The sequence below is a fragment of the Colletotrichum acutatum genome (genome assembly GCF_030867785.1).
Source record: "Colletotrichum acutatum strain CBS 112980 chromosome Unknown BDZ83scaffold_49, whole genome shotgun sequence".
In the NCBI taxonomy this organism is placed as follows: Eukaryota; Fungi; Ascomycota; class Sordariomycetes; order Glomerellales; family Glomerellaceae; genus Colletotrichum; species Colletotrichum acutatum.
This window is the reverse complement of record NW_026849043.1, coordinates 185,125-201,996: the sequence shown is the minus strand read 5'-3', so window position 1 is coordinate 201,996 and position 16,872 is coordinate 185,125. Positions and strand designations below refer to the sequence as shown.

The window sequence follows — 16,872 nt, the reverse complement described above, 5'->3', positions numbered from 1 at the left end:
GGGTTTGGGAGCTTGGCAACTGGTACCTTGCATCAGTTGCAACCTTCGAGACGCCATCGCGCACCAAGACTCTCCAAAGGGACAAGGTACCGCGGCATATAGCCAATTATACACAGGCAACGGAAAGAAGCTCAGACGCTACAGTTGCTGTCCTCTTCTCTCCAAACCTTGATCAGAGCTGTTATTCGATGGGTCCAACTGTCTAAAACCTCTTTTCGACTCTTCCGCAGAGGCAAAATTGGACTCTGATGGGCAGAAAACTTCCGCCCCCCACACGGCTCCTTTCCCCATTCATCTCCTCCGCTCTCATGGAGTTCTAGTCCCAGACGAGTGACAGCATGGGATCAAGCCCGACGACTCCCTTGTCGCACTTGACGCCGCCCTTGCCTTTCCTCGGGAGATTGCCAAGGAAGTACCAGTTTTCCCACCATCCTTCTTGAGCCCGTTTGCCTCAATCTCTCCTCCCAGGCTCTCTTGTCGGGTCGGCTGAAGCCCTGGAGTAATGATGGACGGCCAGGAGCCCGGTACCTATCACGATGACGCGCGTTCCAGAACTTCAGGACGTCGACCGTCACTTCTTGGCAGTCCGAGCATGGCATAACATGGCCCGCTTTCCAACCCAGCCACTCGTTTCTGCCATACGTTGACCTTCTATTGGAGAGATGACCTCCCACGTGAATATGTGCTGTCATGGAAACTCTCCGTAGGATCAATAGGTTGTATTTTTACCTCGCAACGGTCGTCTGGAAATCTGGAAAAAGGAGGAACATTAGCCGGACCCCAGCCCGCTCCCACTTTCCTTTTCTTGCTCCTGACGGACAGGGGTACATTAGCCGTGGCAAACCGCAGATGTGTGCATCACCCCAAGGGCAGCAAGAACTTGAAGGTGTATGGTACGGCTCAGTCTTCTGCTTCTCATCATTCATGGAGTGAGATAACCGTAGAGTGTAAAGGATGCGGGTGATCCGATATAACAGACGATCGAAAGTAAATCCATCACCGGCATTCTTGGCAGCTTCAGTCCCCTAACTCGTCTTCTTGAAATGTCTGCATTAGGGACCAAGCCATCGGTTCTTGGTCACACCTTAATTGAGTGCGCTATCACGCGTCTGCATATTTCGCCATGGGGTATCTGATATGATACTTCGCGTCACCCCCGCTAGCCCTTGGCATTCAAGCACTACTCCTATAGCCTATAGCTCTAGGAAGACGTGGACATAATGGCATATCCACCTTGGCATACAAGCTTATTCGACCTCTTTAGCTTGGCCGGCAATGCCGTTTTCCTTTTTTTTTCCCATCCATGTCAGGAATTCCACCCAGGTTTCTGCAAGGTGCAGCGATCACATCACATCATCACATTACTTAGGGCAATTGAAAAGAGTCGAACCATTGCTGCGCTCTGTCCTTGCCCTGTACAGGCTCTACTTAAGCATGTCAAGACAGTTTTCTTCTTTGCTTTCTCAAGGGCCCACATTTTGGTCTTGACGTCTGTTTCATATCTCACTTTTCGTCGGATCAGCCCGCTATTTTTACTCGAGGACAGTGCGCTGGCCCCCATCATGTTGGTCTACGGAGTACTGGTATTAAGTCTACATACGCCGTAGTGTACAACAGTATTGGTTGGCCCTAGCGACCGGTCACGGGATTTTGACGGATATGAGGGGGATGCAAACCCGGACAAGGGGCGGAAAAACTAATCAGATCTTTTGTCTCATCAACACCTTCCTCTCCAGTTTTCCCCTTTCTCCCCGAAGGAGGTGTGACATCCCAAGTGCCACATCTGTGTCTCACATGAAGAACAAGAGTACGAAGCGATGAAAGAGTGAGCGGTTTTCGGCAAATGAGCCAGTAAGGCTTCATCAGTGGCTTTTACCACGATGTTCCACTTCATTGTTTGGCCACTAAAATGGTTGAATAATGACGAGTGTCGAATACGATTCACTAGACTGATATGAAATAGACCAGCTGAGCATGTGATATCCAACTAGTTTCTCATATCAACCTGTAGCTCTTACAGGAAGAGGCGGAAATTCGTACACAGCTCATGAGCAGACGGAGGCATCCGGACAAGACTTCGTCAAGCCGCCCTGATTGATTCGAAACTACCCATAGCGTGACTTTAACGTCACGAACTGGAGTTGGACCCCATCATTTACGACACGTCAAGTACCGGAGCACCTTACGGACGAGGTCTTCCCGCAATACCCACATTTAACATGTTGCTTCTGATGGAACCGATGCGGGAACCTGCACTGCCCTCGTGGCAACGAGGTATTACAGGAGGACTTGCCACATCTAGACTTCATGTTTACGATGTGTTCCGTTTCTTTCGGAGTCGCCCCTCATGCGGGCCATTACTTACACCTTATTCCTACTAAATTTGAGAATTTGGACAAATAACGAAGGAATGAACAAGAACATCAAACTAAGATTTTGCTTTCCTTCCTTTTACGTCTTCTGTGTTTAGAGCTACGAGACACATATGTCAGTTGAAGAGGATGAGTCAAGATAACGTCAAAGCTGGAAGGACCAAGGGCCGCACTTCTGCAATCATTTGAGTTCCTTGACAAATTGGAAATCGAGCAGTGTCTAAACACTATGTGCCTACTACGAGACAGAAAATTTGTCCGACTTCTCAGTAATACCGAATAGCCTGCTGTCTATACGTTCCATGCTGTTGGAGCTTTGGGTAGTGAATGTTACCCATTTGCTGAACTACCTTGCTTCAGGGCTCTAAGATCTGCCTTTCAATCGGCTTGGATTATGCTTTCAGTCTGCGATTTTCAAAGACACCTTCTCTGGCGTTTTATTATCGGACAAAAGTCCAGCGTAGCTAGGCAGAGTAAATGCGGACAGCTGAGCTGTATCTACACTAGTACATTGTACGTGGACCATTAGTGGGCACGGGTCTGCGTTACCTCAACTCAAATTTGAAGCCTTTGGAGACTCCAAAGTCGGGTCCGCAATCTGCTTCCGTGCCCATCATCATTCTTCTCAAACTCCCGACATCGACCAAAGGACTCTTTGACGATATTTAGCTAAATGATACGCTACGAGCCATAGGACGAATCAGGTTAGGAAGTGTTCCATGCACTCTTCTCCCTATGTATTAGCCCGGGGCTCAACGCCAGTGCTGCTCAGACACTCCATCTACTTCCGAAGCAGCTTCTTGGTGGCCCTAACAGTTTAATTCTAGTGAGAATGCTACATCCGAGAGATGCAGCATGGAAGAATAAGATTATTATCGTTTCAAGTTATCGGTATTCTATACCATATCGATCTCCTTGCGGCGTTATATGACAATGTGCAGCCAGTCAAAGTGACCTTTCTCTGTGCCACCGGAATTGCCAGAGAGAAGTCTCTAGGATCCGTGCCGAGGGCTTGGCTAGTAGCACGGTCTCTATCACATTTACTTCGCTTTCACACCTTGAGCCCGGGAGTGATTCGGAAGCTGAAACCATTGGCATGTAACCACCGGCTTAAGAAGCTGTGTAATTCTTGGCTTTCCCTCTCCGCACACTCTTGTGTCCGAGACGTAAGTATCACAGTAATGTTCACATCGTAGTTCAGTGGCATGGCTTTGGACGAGCCTTGTTCAACCTCTTCTCAGAAGCCGGCAGTGACTTGATCAGGTCCGAGAATTCTCATGATTATAGCGCGCCGGTCTTTTGCGACCCCCCAGCTGATCCTTCGCTCCTGACAATATGAAAGTTTCTAGACGTGGCATGGTTACAGCTTACGGCTTTGCAAGGACGAGGCAAGCTCAGGAGCTTCCATCGTGAAGCAGCAAATGCGGATTTTAGTGCTGGTGGTGATGCAGACACGAGACAATTGCGAAATTAGTACTTTACTTTAAAACTAGAATACCCCGCCAATAAGCTGCCTATATGAAGCATTGTACTACGTCCCAATCATGGTACGATATGGGCAAGTTTCTCGTATTGGTGTCGTGTCTTTGTCCAAGCGCCACTGCTGGATGCTCAATTTGTAGAGAGGTGTTCCTTGTGCCGACATGTTATTCATCTCACATCCTCAAGGCGGAGAATGTCGAACTTGTCCACAACTACTTTCTAGAATTAGCGAGACTGCCCGTAGTGCCTTACCACCATCTCAAGTATATTCCACAGTATAGAAGTCACTGGTGGAGAGAGGCTTTGAGGAGTGTGAGGTGAACTTTGAACTGGTTGGGTCTCTCTGCCCCTCATTAGTACCGTGAGAAGTCTTCCTCACCAAACGATCAGACAACCCATCATCAGCGTCCTGATCTTTTCCGACCAAGGTACCTGAGGTGCCTCACTGGCAATTTGAGTTCATGCTAGTAATATTTGAGTCCGTGTTCTCTGGTGACTGCTGCCTCATCAGTAATCTTGATGGTCCTCGACAAGCTTGAGTACCTACTTTCTGTGAACCCTCTATTATCTCGAGGTCCTAGCTCTTTTGCGCGCACAAATCTCGATGTCTATTAATCGCACTCCGTAGCCGGGCATCTTGCAATCGTGTATAAGATAAGTTGATTTTCACTCTTGTCACTTGCAAGGCCGCATTGTCCCTCAGTTTGATCTTAGGAGCACTTCACTTGCATTGAATGAAAGCATTTCACTAGTAAAGTCGGCGCAGCAATGGCGGGGAAACATCGTCAAATCCGTGATATCATTCAGACGCTCATATCTAACCAAAACCTTCTCCAGTCCAAGACAAGCTTTTGTTTTCACCAGACCTGTAGGCTGGGAGGTTCAATGCGAATCACCAACAACCTCCTCCTATTCCCTTTTTTCCCTTTGTACATTCTTACAAATTTTTACAACTTGGAGAAGACAGTCGGCACGCTACCGCCCATCTCAACAAGCGTGCTCTTGTTCCTCACCCACGCCTCAAGACCCTTCCGTCCATTCTCCACACCAACACCGCTCGACTTCCACCCGCCGACCGCCATCTCCGCAGGCGACTCGCCCCACGTGTTGACCCAGGTGATACCAGCCTCAAGCTTCTGAATAACACTGTGGCACTGGTCGACGTCCCGACCAAACACGCCCGCCGCGAGACCGACGTCCGTGGTGTTGGCTCGCTGCACAGCCTCGTCGACGGTGTCGTAGGTAAGAATGCTCATCACGGGGCCGAAAATCTCCTCCTTGACAATCGCCATGTCGTCAGTGCAGTCCGTAAACACGGTCGGCTGGATCCAGAACCCAGACTTGTACGCCGACGGTAGACCCTTGGGCTGCGTCGCGCCGCCGCACAGGAGCGTCGCCTTATCCTCCATGACGCCCTTGCGAACGTACGCCTGCACCTTTTCGAGGTGCGTCCTGCTGTTGAGCGGGCCAAAGTTGGTGGCCGGGTCAAACAGGTCGCCCGCGCGGACGTATTGGATCTTCTCGAGCACGAGCTTCTCAAACTCGGCCTTGATGGCCTTGGGGATGAAGACGCGCGTGCCGTTGGTGCAGACCTGGCCCGAGCTGTAAAAGTTGGCGAGCATGGCGCCGTCGACGGCCTGCTCGATGTCACAGTCCGGCAGGACGATGACGGGGCTCTTGCCGCCGAGCTCCATGGTCACGTACTTCATACCGCCCGCCGCGGCGCCGGCGACCTTCTTGCCCGTGCTCACCTGGCCCGTGAAGCTGACCTTTGCGATATTCGGGTGCGTCGTGAGCTGGGCGCCAACGTCGCCCGCGCCGTAGACGACGTTGAAGACGCCGTCCGGCACGCCGGCGTCGCGGTAGACGGAGGCGAGGTACTCGGCGTGCAAGGGTGTGAACTCGCTCGGCTTGTAAATCATGCAGTTACCGGCAGCCAGGCACGGGGCCGACTTCCACAGGGCGATCTGGATGGGGTAGTTCCAGGCGCCGATGCCGGCGCAGACTCCGAGGGGTTCCTTGGTGGTGTAGGACCAGGCGGAGGGCCTAAGGCGGAAGGACTCGCCGTTGAGGCCGCCCGAGGCGACGAGGTTGGCGTAGTACTCGAGGACGTCGGCGCCGGTGACGACGTCGACGTACTGGGTCTCGGAGAAGGCCTTGCCGGTGTCGAGGGTCTCGATCTTGGCCAGCTCGTCGTTGCGCTCGCGGAGGAGGGCGACGGCGCGAAGGAGGATGCGGGAGCGCTCGATGGGCGGGGTGGCGGACCAGGAGGGAAAGGCCGTCTTCGCGGCGTCGACGGCGGCGTTGATGGACGCGGCGGAGGAAGTGTGGATGGTGCAGACGGGCTTCGCCGTCGCGGGATCGATGGATTGGAAGGTGCCTGGGGATTCCGTGTCTGGTTGGGGCTTCCCCGCATAGAAGGTGTGACGATCCGCCTCCTGCTTCTGCTCTTGTGGCGCCATTCTTGATAATGAGGGATTTGGGTTTTACTTTTGCTCTAATTGATCTGTTTGGTTGGCTGGTTCCTATTTTCCTGGGGAGGGGTAAGGGTGAGAAAAAAAAGAAGCTATGCTGGCAGAACGAATAATACACTAGAAACGGGAAGGAATTCCTGCAAGGTAAGGGGATGGGGAAACGGGGTATGACGGGATGCGAGACAAAGTTCCAACAAGACGATGCCGGGGATGGGATGTTGATCGGGGTATACGGACGGCGACACGGAGGACGGAGCGCGCAATTGCAGGTGCAGGCTTAGAGGATTTTTTTTTTTCGACGGTCGTCGAGATCGGAGGGAGATCGGGATCGTACCACGGAGGAGAGCCGGGGACCTTATCTCGAGTTCAGCTGACCAGAGTGGGTAATGGCCTGGCAAGCCGGGGTGTTGCAGATTTGCCGGGAGACACCCATGTTGCCCCACTCCGTCGGCGGTGTGATGTCATGGACCGTACGTCATTGGCCCTTTGCTCCACCCGGATGCAACAGTTTTGTCTCCACCCATTCACCTTGCAGTCTCCCACGACGATGCGAGCCGGTACGTACCTTATGGGACCGCGGTACGTGCGTTGGTGCGGTGCAGATGCAGCGACCAAGAAGAAAAAAAAAAAAAAAGTCGCCTCCACTAAAGAAGTTTCAGCCTTCAGGGTCCCTTTAACTCTTGGAGACTGGAAATTTTTATCTTGTATCCCTCAACACCCTGTCTTTGTTTGCTGATACGATATGCAGACGCTGCTAAGCTTTGACAGATCACCTCCAACAATGTGGCTGACTTCTGTAGGGCCGCCAGATCCGTTCTTATCCCGGGCCCGGCCGTCAAAGTCGAACGATCACCCGCGCAGCCGCGGCACGGCAGGGGACTTCAACGACGAATTGAATGCATCTTATTGGCTACCCAACCGGGTGGGCGAGCCACAATCGGGAAAAAGATACGGCGGGCACGGCGGAAAAGATAGACTAGATACGGGCGATGCGAGAAAGACAGATATCTCAGATATACAGATATCGCCAAAAGAGTCTAGACTGAACCATGAGCCGCTTGGTCCATCTCGGTGTGTGCGTCTCACACCTTGCCTCCTCAGCCTTTGAAGGCTAGGTTCGATTCTCTGGATCGTCGGCGATAACGACGAGTTCGTCAGATCATCTTGCAGACTATGCCCTTTTGATAGTGGAATACGGGGTACCAAAGGGTAATTCCTGGAGAGTACCTGGAAGCTGGCCGACAGAGAGTCAGGACCAAGGTCAAGGTTGCCTTGGCACACCCAACCTGGGCTAGACAAGTCGGCGGGAACCCCGGATGACGCCGACGGTCGTGACTTGTTGGTGGTGTGCAGTCAGGTAATAGTCAACCACTCATCTTCTGCCACCTCAGCCGCGCGGACGAGGCGATAGGTCAGACGGGCAGAGGCGGCCGGGCGAGACTCGAGACGAGGTTGAGTGGTCGAACGGACTCCAACGCCGTGTCACCGAGACAGGGCTATCTGTTATCGACGGATAGAATCCGAATTTTAGCGCAGGATAATGGCGGCATGGCAGTTTGCGGAATGTCGGGTGCAATTCTTGCATATGCAACATATTGGCATGTCTCAATTGCCTGGGATACCAAATTGTAGGTGTGACTGGTCGTCCATGTCTGCAGTCAGGCCCCCCCCCCTGGGACAAACACACCACCAGCGCGTGGAATTTCCGTGGCAAGCCGCAAACGGGCGGAATTAGTCTGTTGCGTTGTTGGACGATGGCGTCCACTCTGGTACCGAGCAGAAAAGGACGGTTCAACATGCCTCGAGGGCACGACGTTGGACGAAGAGGAGTCGAACAAATGCAGGTGAAATTAGATGCTTGAAGCTATGCTGGTGGGACATTCCGCAATAAACGGATCGAGGAGTATTGGCCGGGTGAAGCAGGCAGAGTCGAATCGTCATGATTGGCCCGTGCCATAGAAGAGCATTGCGGCACTTAACTGCCTCTGGCCATTATTCGTAATTCTTTTTCAACGACGTCGGACAGTTTCCACCAGAGTGGACATTCGAGAAGAATCAGAAGGACTTGGCGTGCGTGGGAAAGCGCGGTCTCCCCCTTCTCTTCCTGGGCGGCGACGAAAGAAAGAACCTTGAGCTTGCCCGAAGCTGGTGCTGCCAGCTTTTTGGCGGTCCTTCGTACCAGGGCAGATGGCAAAAGCACGTCTTGAGCAACATCCCTGATTGGGGGCCTGCCGCCTGCGTCTTGCATGTTGCTGACAATGTTGGCTACTGGGGGACCAGGAGACGTTAGCTCGGTGTCGCTTAGTCTGTTTTGGGACTGTCGGGCCAGTGAGAAACCTTGGAATTTAGAAAATCCGGCCCTACTTGCTGACGAAAGCAAGGATGAGGACGGTTTGGGCGGGGGGGCAATTGAGTAAAAAATAGATAGAAGGCTGGTGAGAAAAGCACAAGACGAAAAGTACCAAAGAAAAAAGAGGATAAGGCCGGCAGAAAAAAAGGTCAATTGTCCAATGAGACATCGACTCCCGCGCGGTCTCGCGGTCCCACGTCCGGATCTGTGGTGCCGCACCCATGGCGAACCCCACTTGCCAGTTGTTGAATGCGGTAGGGGCAGGTGGCAGGCAGAAACACCGAGAGAATGGAAGGATCAGACAAGGAGATACTCGTGCAGAGACTTGAAAGACCCGGCGAGTCAGTCTCAATGCCCTCGAAACCCGCTTTCCTTCATGGGCCCCACCACCCACTTTCGCGGGGTCCATCTCCACCGCCCTGCGCCTTGCCCGCCTGCCGTTGTTGCTGGCGCCGGCGCTGGCCTGGTGCGATTGAGGTCGGTCGGTACTTTCCACGCGAGAACAATTTTTTCTTTCCTCAAGCGGCGGCCGAGAGAACGAAGCGAGGCAAGCTTTCTTTCTCGAGCCTCCCCGTCTGTCTGGGCTGCTTCTGTGTCTCCGAGGAAGGGCCAAGGATGTGGATGGGTCCTACCCTCCTCGTGTCTCCACGGTATCCTACTCCGACATGCCGACTTGCCATTGATCATTGATCATTGATAATGCGGCCAAATTTCCACTTATATCGATAGCTTCTGAATTTCTTTTGCCTTTTCTTCTTCCCTCTCCATCCTCATTCCTCTCCGTGTGCCATTCTTCTCCTCTTCTCATCCCAAGATCTACCCCAATCTCACCCCAAGATCGCCCGCGCGTTTCTTGGCTGTATTACCCCTCTGTACATACATTCTCCCGTGTGTACAAGTAGAAAAAGCTACCCCTCATCTTCTTGATTGGCCGGGTGCCCCGAGAATCTTGCTGTTTGAATACCCTCATCCTCCTCATCCGCCAAAATGTCCACCACTCAGCTCCCCGTCTCCGACGTCGACCGCTACGACTATGTCATCGTCGGCGGTGGTACCGCCGGCTGCGTTATCGCCTCTCGCCTGGCCGAGTCCCTCCCCCAGAAGCGCATCCTCTTGATTGAGGCTGGCCCCAGCGACTTCATGGACGACCGCGTGCTCGACCTGCGCAAGTGGCTCAACCTTCTCGGTGGTGAGCTCGACTACGACTACGGCACCACTGAGCAGCCCATGGGTAAGCTTATTCTGTTTCCAACATCTCATTCTCTCTTCTGGCACAGTCCACTGACATGATTTTTCCCCATAGGCAACTCTCACATCCGCCACTCTCGCGCCAAGGTGCTCGGTGGTTGCTCATCACACAACACCCTCATCTCCTTCAGACCCTTTGAGTACGACCTGAAGATCTGGCAGTCTATGGGTGCCAAGGGATGGACCTTCCACGACTTCATGCGTCTCATGGATAAGCTGCGCAACACGGTCCAGCCCGTCCACGCCCGCCACCAGAACGAGCTTTGCCTTGACTGGGTCAACTCCTGCTCCTCCGCCCTCAACATCCCCGTCCTCCACAACTTCAACAAGCACATTGCTCAGGACGGCGCCCTGCAGCAGGGTGTTGGTTTCTTCTCCATCTCCTACAACCCCGATGATGGCCGCCGGTCTAGCGCCTCGGTCGCCTACATTCACCCATTCCTCCGCGGCGATGAGAAGCGCCCCAACCTCACCGTCCTTACCAACGCCTGGGTTTCCAAGCTCAACATTAAGGGCGATACCGTCACCGGTGTCAACCTGACCCTCCAGGATGGTTCCAAGCGCACCATCACCTCCAAGAAGGAGACTATCCTTGCCGCTGGCGCCGTCGACACCCCTCGCCTGATGATGCTGTCTGGTGTCGGTCCCAAGCAGCAGCTCAGCGACCTTGGCATTCCAGTCATCCACGACTTGCCCGGTGTTGGTGAGAACCTCCAGGACCACCCCGAGTCCATCATCATGTGGGAGCTTAAGAAGCCCGTTCCCCCAAACAAGACCACCATGGACTCCGATGCTGGTATTTTCCTCCGTCGCGAGGCACCCAACGCCGGCGCCAAGAAGACCTTCTTCAACCCCGACGGCATTCCCGATGGCAACATTGCCGATGTCATGATGCACTGCTACCAGATTCCCTTCACTCTCAACACGGGACGCCTTGGCTACGATGAGCCCAAGGAGGGCTACGCCTTCTGCATGACCCCCAACATCCCCCGTCCCCGCTCCCGCGGTCGCCTCTACCTGACCTCGGCCGACCCCAACGTCAAGCCTGCTCTTGACTTCCGCTACTTCACCGACGAGGAGGGCTACGATGCCGCCACCCTCGTCTACGGCATGCGCGCTGCCCGCAAGGTCGCCGAGCAGGCCCCCTTCAAGGACTGGATCGCCCGTGAGGTCGCTCCCGGCCCTAAGGTCCAGACCGACGAGGAGCTCAGCTTGTACGCTCGCCGTGCTGCCCACACCGTCTACCACCCTGTCGGAACCACAAAGATGGGTGACGTCCGCAAGGACCCGCTCGCCGTTGTCGACGAGCGTCTCAACATCAAGGGCCTCAAGCGGGTCCGTATCTGCGACGCTGGCATCTTCCCCACCATCCCCACCATCAACCCCATGTTGACTGTCCTTGGTTGCGCCGAGAAGTGTGCCGAGATGATCATCGAGGAGGCCCAGGAGACTGCCCGTCTGTAAAAAAAAAAAACCAAAACCTTGTCAGAACTACAAAAGAAAGCGTTTCATGTGGAGGAAATGATCTAGAAAAGCATTTCGTTGTTTATTTTTGAGAGTTAGCTATCAGGCATTATACCAAATGATATCATGACTATGAACATTATTACCTCTATTTCTCATTCCTCTCGAAGCTTGGTCGTTCGCTGTGACATTGAAAGCATCGCGTGTCCCTTTCGGTTGGTGGTACCGAAATACTCCGACACGACGTCCACAAATCCACCATCGTGCATGAAGAGTTTTCTGTTGAACTTGCGCGAAGGCAAGGAGAACCAGGTAACCGAGCAACACGTTGATCCAATTATCAGATCACGATGCTGAACGTACGATTGGATTTTTCATGCATCGAGGCTGCCCACAAACTAAGGTAGCTTAGCTGTACGGATACTCGGACGTTATCCGGTAATAGGGTGTCGTCGGAGTGGAATCCGCAGGATCGATGCCTCCCCCACATCAAACCGTCCGCCTCGAGAGCTTGCCAAGATGCGTTAACCGCAGATGCCACGCTGCAAATGTGTTGCCCCGATTTCTATCGAACGCCCAATGCGAAGTCTCTCTTCGAGATCTTGTGCTTAAACACGGCTTTTGACAAGGTTATCCTGTTATCCAACGGTTTGTGAAGACTCCTGCAGTGAGAAGGACTGAGATTCCCGGGGGAGTGGTCTAGTGCTCCCTCCCGAATCTGCAAGGGCGTGACGATCAGCATGCACAATGCCGTGGATTGCTTGCCACCAAACCCTTTTTGCTGCGGTGAACTACCACCTACTTATAACGGACAGGTCGACCTCGATGATTGGTTCCCGGACAAAAAGGTGCACTTGGTCACCCTTTCCCTTTGGTGTATGGCTGGACTAAACCAGACACCCCTTTCCGAAACCCGGGATGAAGCGAGAAGCTTGTTTTTGCGGTGGCGACTTGGGATAGCGGGTGCTGTCAGAGGTTTGATATGTTCCTATTGTTTATGTAGTTCTTTCGCTTTGCTGCGTCGCTAGATTGGGCACCCATTACCCCAGGGGCGTTTCAGTCGGCTGGCTTCATGAGCCCTCTTCACTAAGTAGCGAATATCGCTGTTTTACTAAAGATCACAGAGTAGTTGAAGAGAGTGCTCATCAAGTGGCCCGGTATAGCAAAGAGTTTCCTGGTCCGTTGTGTGACATACTTTTCAAGTTCCACGATCTTTGAGATAGTTGAGATCCCTAAGGGGCTTCTTGTATTCATCTTTATTCGTGCAGCGACGCCCTTGTCCTTTCAGCCAAGTGACAGCAGGGAATGAAAGGTTCCAGGATGGCATGACAGCATTTCAATCACCACTTCCGAATTCAGTAGATGACACCGCCATCGATATAGGCCACGTAAGTGTACTTCCCATGCTTTTTGTCATCAAAGATGAGGGGCCTGATTGTGTGAGCTCGTAGTCAATATGAACAGATCTAGAGAGTATATGCTTCGTCAACGGCAACGTGCCATCATAGTAAATACATAGAATTTCCAACCCCTTTCCCTTTTTCCTCTTCCCCTTTCTATTCCCGCTTATTCTGATGACGCATTCGAGGAATTAGATAACGAGGAATTCAAACCACCCACTATCTAGCCACCTCCTGAGAGCTCACGCAGCGCAGATGCTAGCCTGGCGCCCAGCCCCCTTTGCAACAACGCTCGGCACATCAGCTGCGGCGTCGAGGGTATACTCGTAAAACGTCTTGGGATCGAAGACGGTGCCGGCGTTCTTGGCCGTGGTGCCGGTGGTGCTCTTGAAGACGTTGCCCGTGGCGCTGAGCTTGGCGGTGGCGTCGAGCTGGATCGGGTTCTTGACTTTCTCGAAGTAGCAGTTCTCCATGCGCATCTCGGTCTTGCCGCGGGCGTAGTGACCGTACGAGGTCTGGCCGACGAGGTAGTTGTTGTAGAGGTGGGCGTGCTTCACGTTATCGACCGAGGGGTTGCGTTGCTTCGTTTGGTCAAAGTAGTTGTGGTGGATTGTGATTTCGGTATTGACGTTGTCGGTCCAGCCTGGAAGACGGATGTTATTAGAGAATGAGAGACAGGCGAAGGATTATGGGTTTACTCACCAATGCCAAAGGCCTTGTTGTGATTGCGGAGGATGGTCCAGGAGACGGTAAGGAAGGTGGTGTCCTTGCGGCTGTCGATGAGGCCGTCGCCGCCCTTTTCGAGGTGGACATGGTCGATCCAGATGTTGGTGCAGTTGTCCATCTGGATGCCGTCAAAGTCCTGGGTCTTGCCCTCGTCGTCGCCCTCGACGTAGGTGTTGCCTAGAAACTCCATGTTAACCATTTGATTCTCTACCGAGCTGATCACATTGATGGGGTCAGGATACTTACCAATCTTGATGTTGCGGAAGATGATGTTCTTCTGGTTCTGGACGTTGAAACCGCCCTGGTCAATCTCGGCAGTCGCACCGATGCCGACAATGGTCTTGTCGGACGAGACCTTGACTTCCTTGCCCTTGGGTGTGATGGTGATCTTGCCGGAGACCTTGATGACGTACTTGCCAGACATGCCTGCGTACTTTTCGAGATCGGCCTGGGTCTTGACAGTGACGACCTCGCCACCCTTGCCACCGGTGGTGCCGCCGTTCAGGGAAGCGAAACCGTCGGGGGTGCCGCTGCAGTCATCGGCCGCCGCGGCCTGGGGAACGGGCGTGGACGAGGCCTTGACGACGGTCTGGAGGGTGGTCGGCGTGGGGGTGGAAGCGGCGGCATCGGCAGCCACGGCAGGGGCGGAGACGGCGGCAGACAACTCCACCGAAACGGAGCTGGCGGAACTTCCGCTCGTGTACTTTGAGTCGATCCAGGAGGTGGAGCCGAGGACGTCGGCGATCTTTACGGCGGCGCTGATCTTCTTGGAGAAGCTGGCGCGGGTGCCGCTTGCGCCCTTGCCGGTGTTGGCGTACTCCTGGTAGACGACGTTGTCGGTCGGGTTAGACCCCCACTTGGACCAGCCCGCGGCGTTGACGACGGCGCCGAGGTTGGAGTTCTGGACAACGACGCGGGCGAACGTGCGCCAGGGCCGGCCGAGGAAGGTCTGGCCGTCGCCGACGCCGGAGAGGGCCTTGACGGTGGCTTTGTTGATGACGTACCAGGACGGGTTGCTCGAAGAGTCGCGGCCCGAGGCGGTGATGTAGCCCTTTCCGCTGATGGCCAGGGTGCAGGCCTCGAACCAGGCGATGGCCTTCTGGCCAAAGATGAAGTCGGTGGCGCCCTCAACGTACGACTTGTGGAAGTAGTGCTTGCCCTGGTTGGAGAGGATGGTGTCCTGGTAGCCCTTGGCCTGGATGCCGTAGTAGCCCTGCTGGTTGCCGTAGGCGCTCAGAGCGATGGCCTGGACGCCCTTGCCGCGCGAGTTGACAATGTTGATGTTGTAGACCTTGAGGTTGTCGTTCTTAGCCCGGAACGTGCCAGAGGCGTCGTTGCTGCCGGCCACGTCGGCGCCGAGGCTGTTGGTGACGGTGACCTGGTTCTTGGAGTAGTCCTGGTCGTCGGCAGTGTAGCCGTAGATGGTGAGGGCGCCCTTGTTGGCCGGGATCAGGACCTGCTCGTTGTAGGTGCCCGGCTGGATGAAGATGACGGCGCCGCTGCTGGCGGCGTCGACGGCCTTTTGGATGGAGGTGTACTTGCCCCCGGACTTTGCGACGACCAGAGCGCCGGAAGGAGGGGATGTCCGGGCCGCGCCGAATGCGCCGGCCACCAGGGACGACAGCAAAAGAAGGGAAGAGGCAAGCATTGTTGCTCCGAGGGAAGGAAAATCCGGTATAGGAGAAAAGAATGAAAAGAGTCCAGAGGACCGAAAATGAGTGTAAGTAGGGGCAAAGAACGGAAGGCTTCGAAACGAAGATCAAGAAGTGTAACAACAACTCAGAAGAAACAAGCAGCCTACACATTCACCTGGGTACACCTGACATTTTCTACTCTACGCTTGACGGAGCCATCCGAAGCGTCAATAGAGAAGACCTCCTGAATGAGACGATCCTTGGCAGAGACCATGTTGCAATTCATCCATTGTGAATTCGTGCCAATACGACTTTTGACCATGTTTCTTGGCATGCAGCGTCCATGATGTTTCAATAAGCTCAATCCAGCTCTAGCCAAATCCACCGGCGCGACTCTGGGGATCTTTTACGAGATGGCGCCAAGAGTCTAGAAATCGATAATATGTATACCTGCAACAGAATAGCAGAAGTGACCGTTGACGTGCGGGATGTAAGAGTCCTTGGGATCCGCCGCGCGGAAATTACACTTCTGTTTGTGGGCGCGTCAATGGCCGAGTTTCAGGGGGGCATGCCGCAAAGAGCTCAGAGCTGTGCCCGTGTTTGCTCATTTTTCCGAGACCTGCAAGTCTGCAAGCCCCCCGACTCGTCCGCAGGCGCCGGTCCGTGGTCTGGAGCCAGGCGTTTGACTCTGAGTGGGCAGAAGATCGTCTGACAGGGCCTCCACCTCCCCCAATTCGAAAAGCTCAACTCAAAGTCTCAACCCCAAGCATGGCAGGCAGGGGCTGCCATCCAAGCATATACTTAGTACAGTGGAGCCCTGTTTCCCGTTGAGAGGGCGATTCCAAGGTCTTGGTCCTGCGATATGGCGGAGAGTGTTTCCAATTAGGAGAGCAGGTCGTGGGCAACTTTATCGGTTCCTGCAGTCGGTGGGCGGCTGGAGTCGGTAAGTGTACGGATACGGACATGGTGTACGGATACACTCCATACTTAATATATGTATTTTATCGAGAGCGGTTGGCCAGAGGTACCATAGAAACAGGCAGTTCTGTCGTATTGAAAGCGAATGCGAGGTCAATGGCCAAATGCCAAACCTCTGCGGCGAACGGATTGCTTGTGACTTCCGATTGCATTATGGCCAACATTGCCGAATTTGGTTCTGAAGTCAGCTGTCTATTGGCTCTTCACAACACCCAAAGGCTATTTCGTCAAGTCTCATTCACAACTGATTACTGCTGCTGAAAGTTGTCCTTCGAAGTATTCTTCACTTCTCACCGTCAACACATAGCGAAGCGCAGAAGATAGTTTCTTTTTCTAAAATCATCGCGTGTGTGTCCATTGTTTCTCTCCTAAATTTGAATAAAACTGTGAAGGGTGCAGTGACCAGAGTCAATATCCGAGGGTGTCGTTTACGTGGAACGAAATTGCTTGGCACTCTTGTGGTTCGCTGGGGGGCTTCAGGTCATACATCTTACTGGTGCAATATCTAGCCAGTGGCTATTCAACCTTGCCCTATTCGAAATGTAGCATCGATCATTGCATCAGTTTATATGGATTTCTCAACTCAGCAAGACCGAGATACTACACGTGCCGCAGAAGAAGAGAATATTGGTATCATCATGTTGGTAGAAGAAGGTGTACAGAAGCAGTGCAAGTAGCAAAAGCGGCACTACACCAGACACTTGGCAATAATCTGAACAACGCAGAGTAGACCGTCGTACATTG

The 16,872-nt window shown here is 53.6% G+C and overlaps 5 protein-coding genes across 5 annotated transcripts; 2 read left to right on the top strand and 3 right to left on the bottom strand.

The window, feature by feature from the left end:
• Nucleotides 1-1,412: 1,412 nt before the first annotated feature.
• Nucleotides 1,413-3,141, bottom strand: BDZ83DRAFT_622213 (uncharacterized protein). The gene has a single exon (XM_060508319.1). It carries the CDS (start codon nt 1,861-1,863, stop codon nt 1,630-1,632), a length of 234 nt encoding a protein of 77 aa, XP_060364739.1. The 5' UTR covers nt 1,864-3,141; the 3' UTR covers nt 1,413-1,629.
• A 461-nt stretch (nt 3,142-3,602) lies between these two features.
• On the top strand, nt 3,603-4,556 carry BDZ83DRAFT_622211 (uncharacterized protein; the record flags this gene model as incomplete). The annotated part of the gene is made up of 1 exon (XM_060508318.1): nt 3,603-4,556. A coding segment is annotated over exon 1 (280 nt), but the record flags the coding sequence as incomplete, so codon positions are not given.
• Nucleotides 4,557-4,801: 245 nt separating this feature from the next.
• Nucleotides 4,802-6,316, bottom strand: BDZ83DRAFT_719774 (aldehyde dehydrogenase; the record flags this gene model as incomplete). The annotated part of the gene is made up of 1 exon (XM_060512210.1): nt 4,802-6,316. The coding sequence occupies one exon, from the start codon at nt 6,314-6,316 to the stop codon at nt 4,802-4,804; it is 1,515 nt and encodes a 504-aa protein (XP_060364737.1).
• Nucleotides 6,317-9,665: 3,349 nt separating this feature from the next.
• On the top strand, nt 9,666-11,390 carry BDZ83DRAFT_578183 (GMC oxidoreductase; the record flags this gene model as incomplete). The annotated part of the gene is made up of 2 exons (XM_060505096.1): nt 9,666-9,909; nt 9,982-11,390. The coding sequence occupies 2 exons, from the start codon at nt 9,666-9,668 to the stop codon at nt 11,388-11,390; spliced, it is 1,653 nt and encodes a 550-aa protein (XP_060364736.1).
• A 2,094-nt stretch (nt 11,391-13,484) lies between these two features.
• Nucleotides 13,485-15,164, bottom strand: BDZ83DRAFT_578166 (pectin lyase fold/virulence factor; the record flags this gene model as incomplete). The annotated part of the gene is made up of 2 exons (XM_060505092.1): nt 13,485-13,693; nt 13,763-15,164. 2 exons carry the CDS (start codon nt 15,162-15,164, stop codon nt 13,485-13,487), a joined length of 1,611 nt encoding a protein of 536 aa, XP_060364735.1.
• Nucleotides 15,165-16,872: the final 1,708 nt, after the last annotated feature.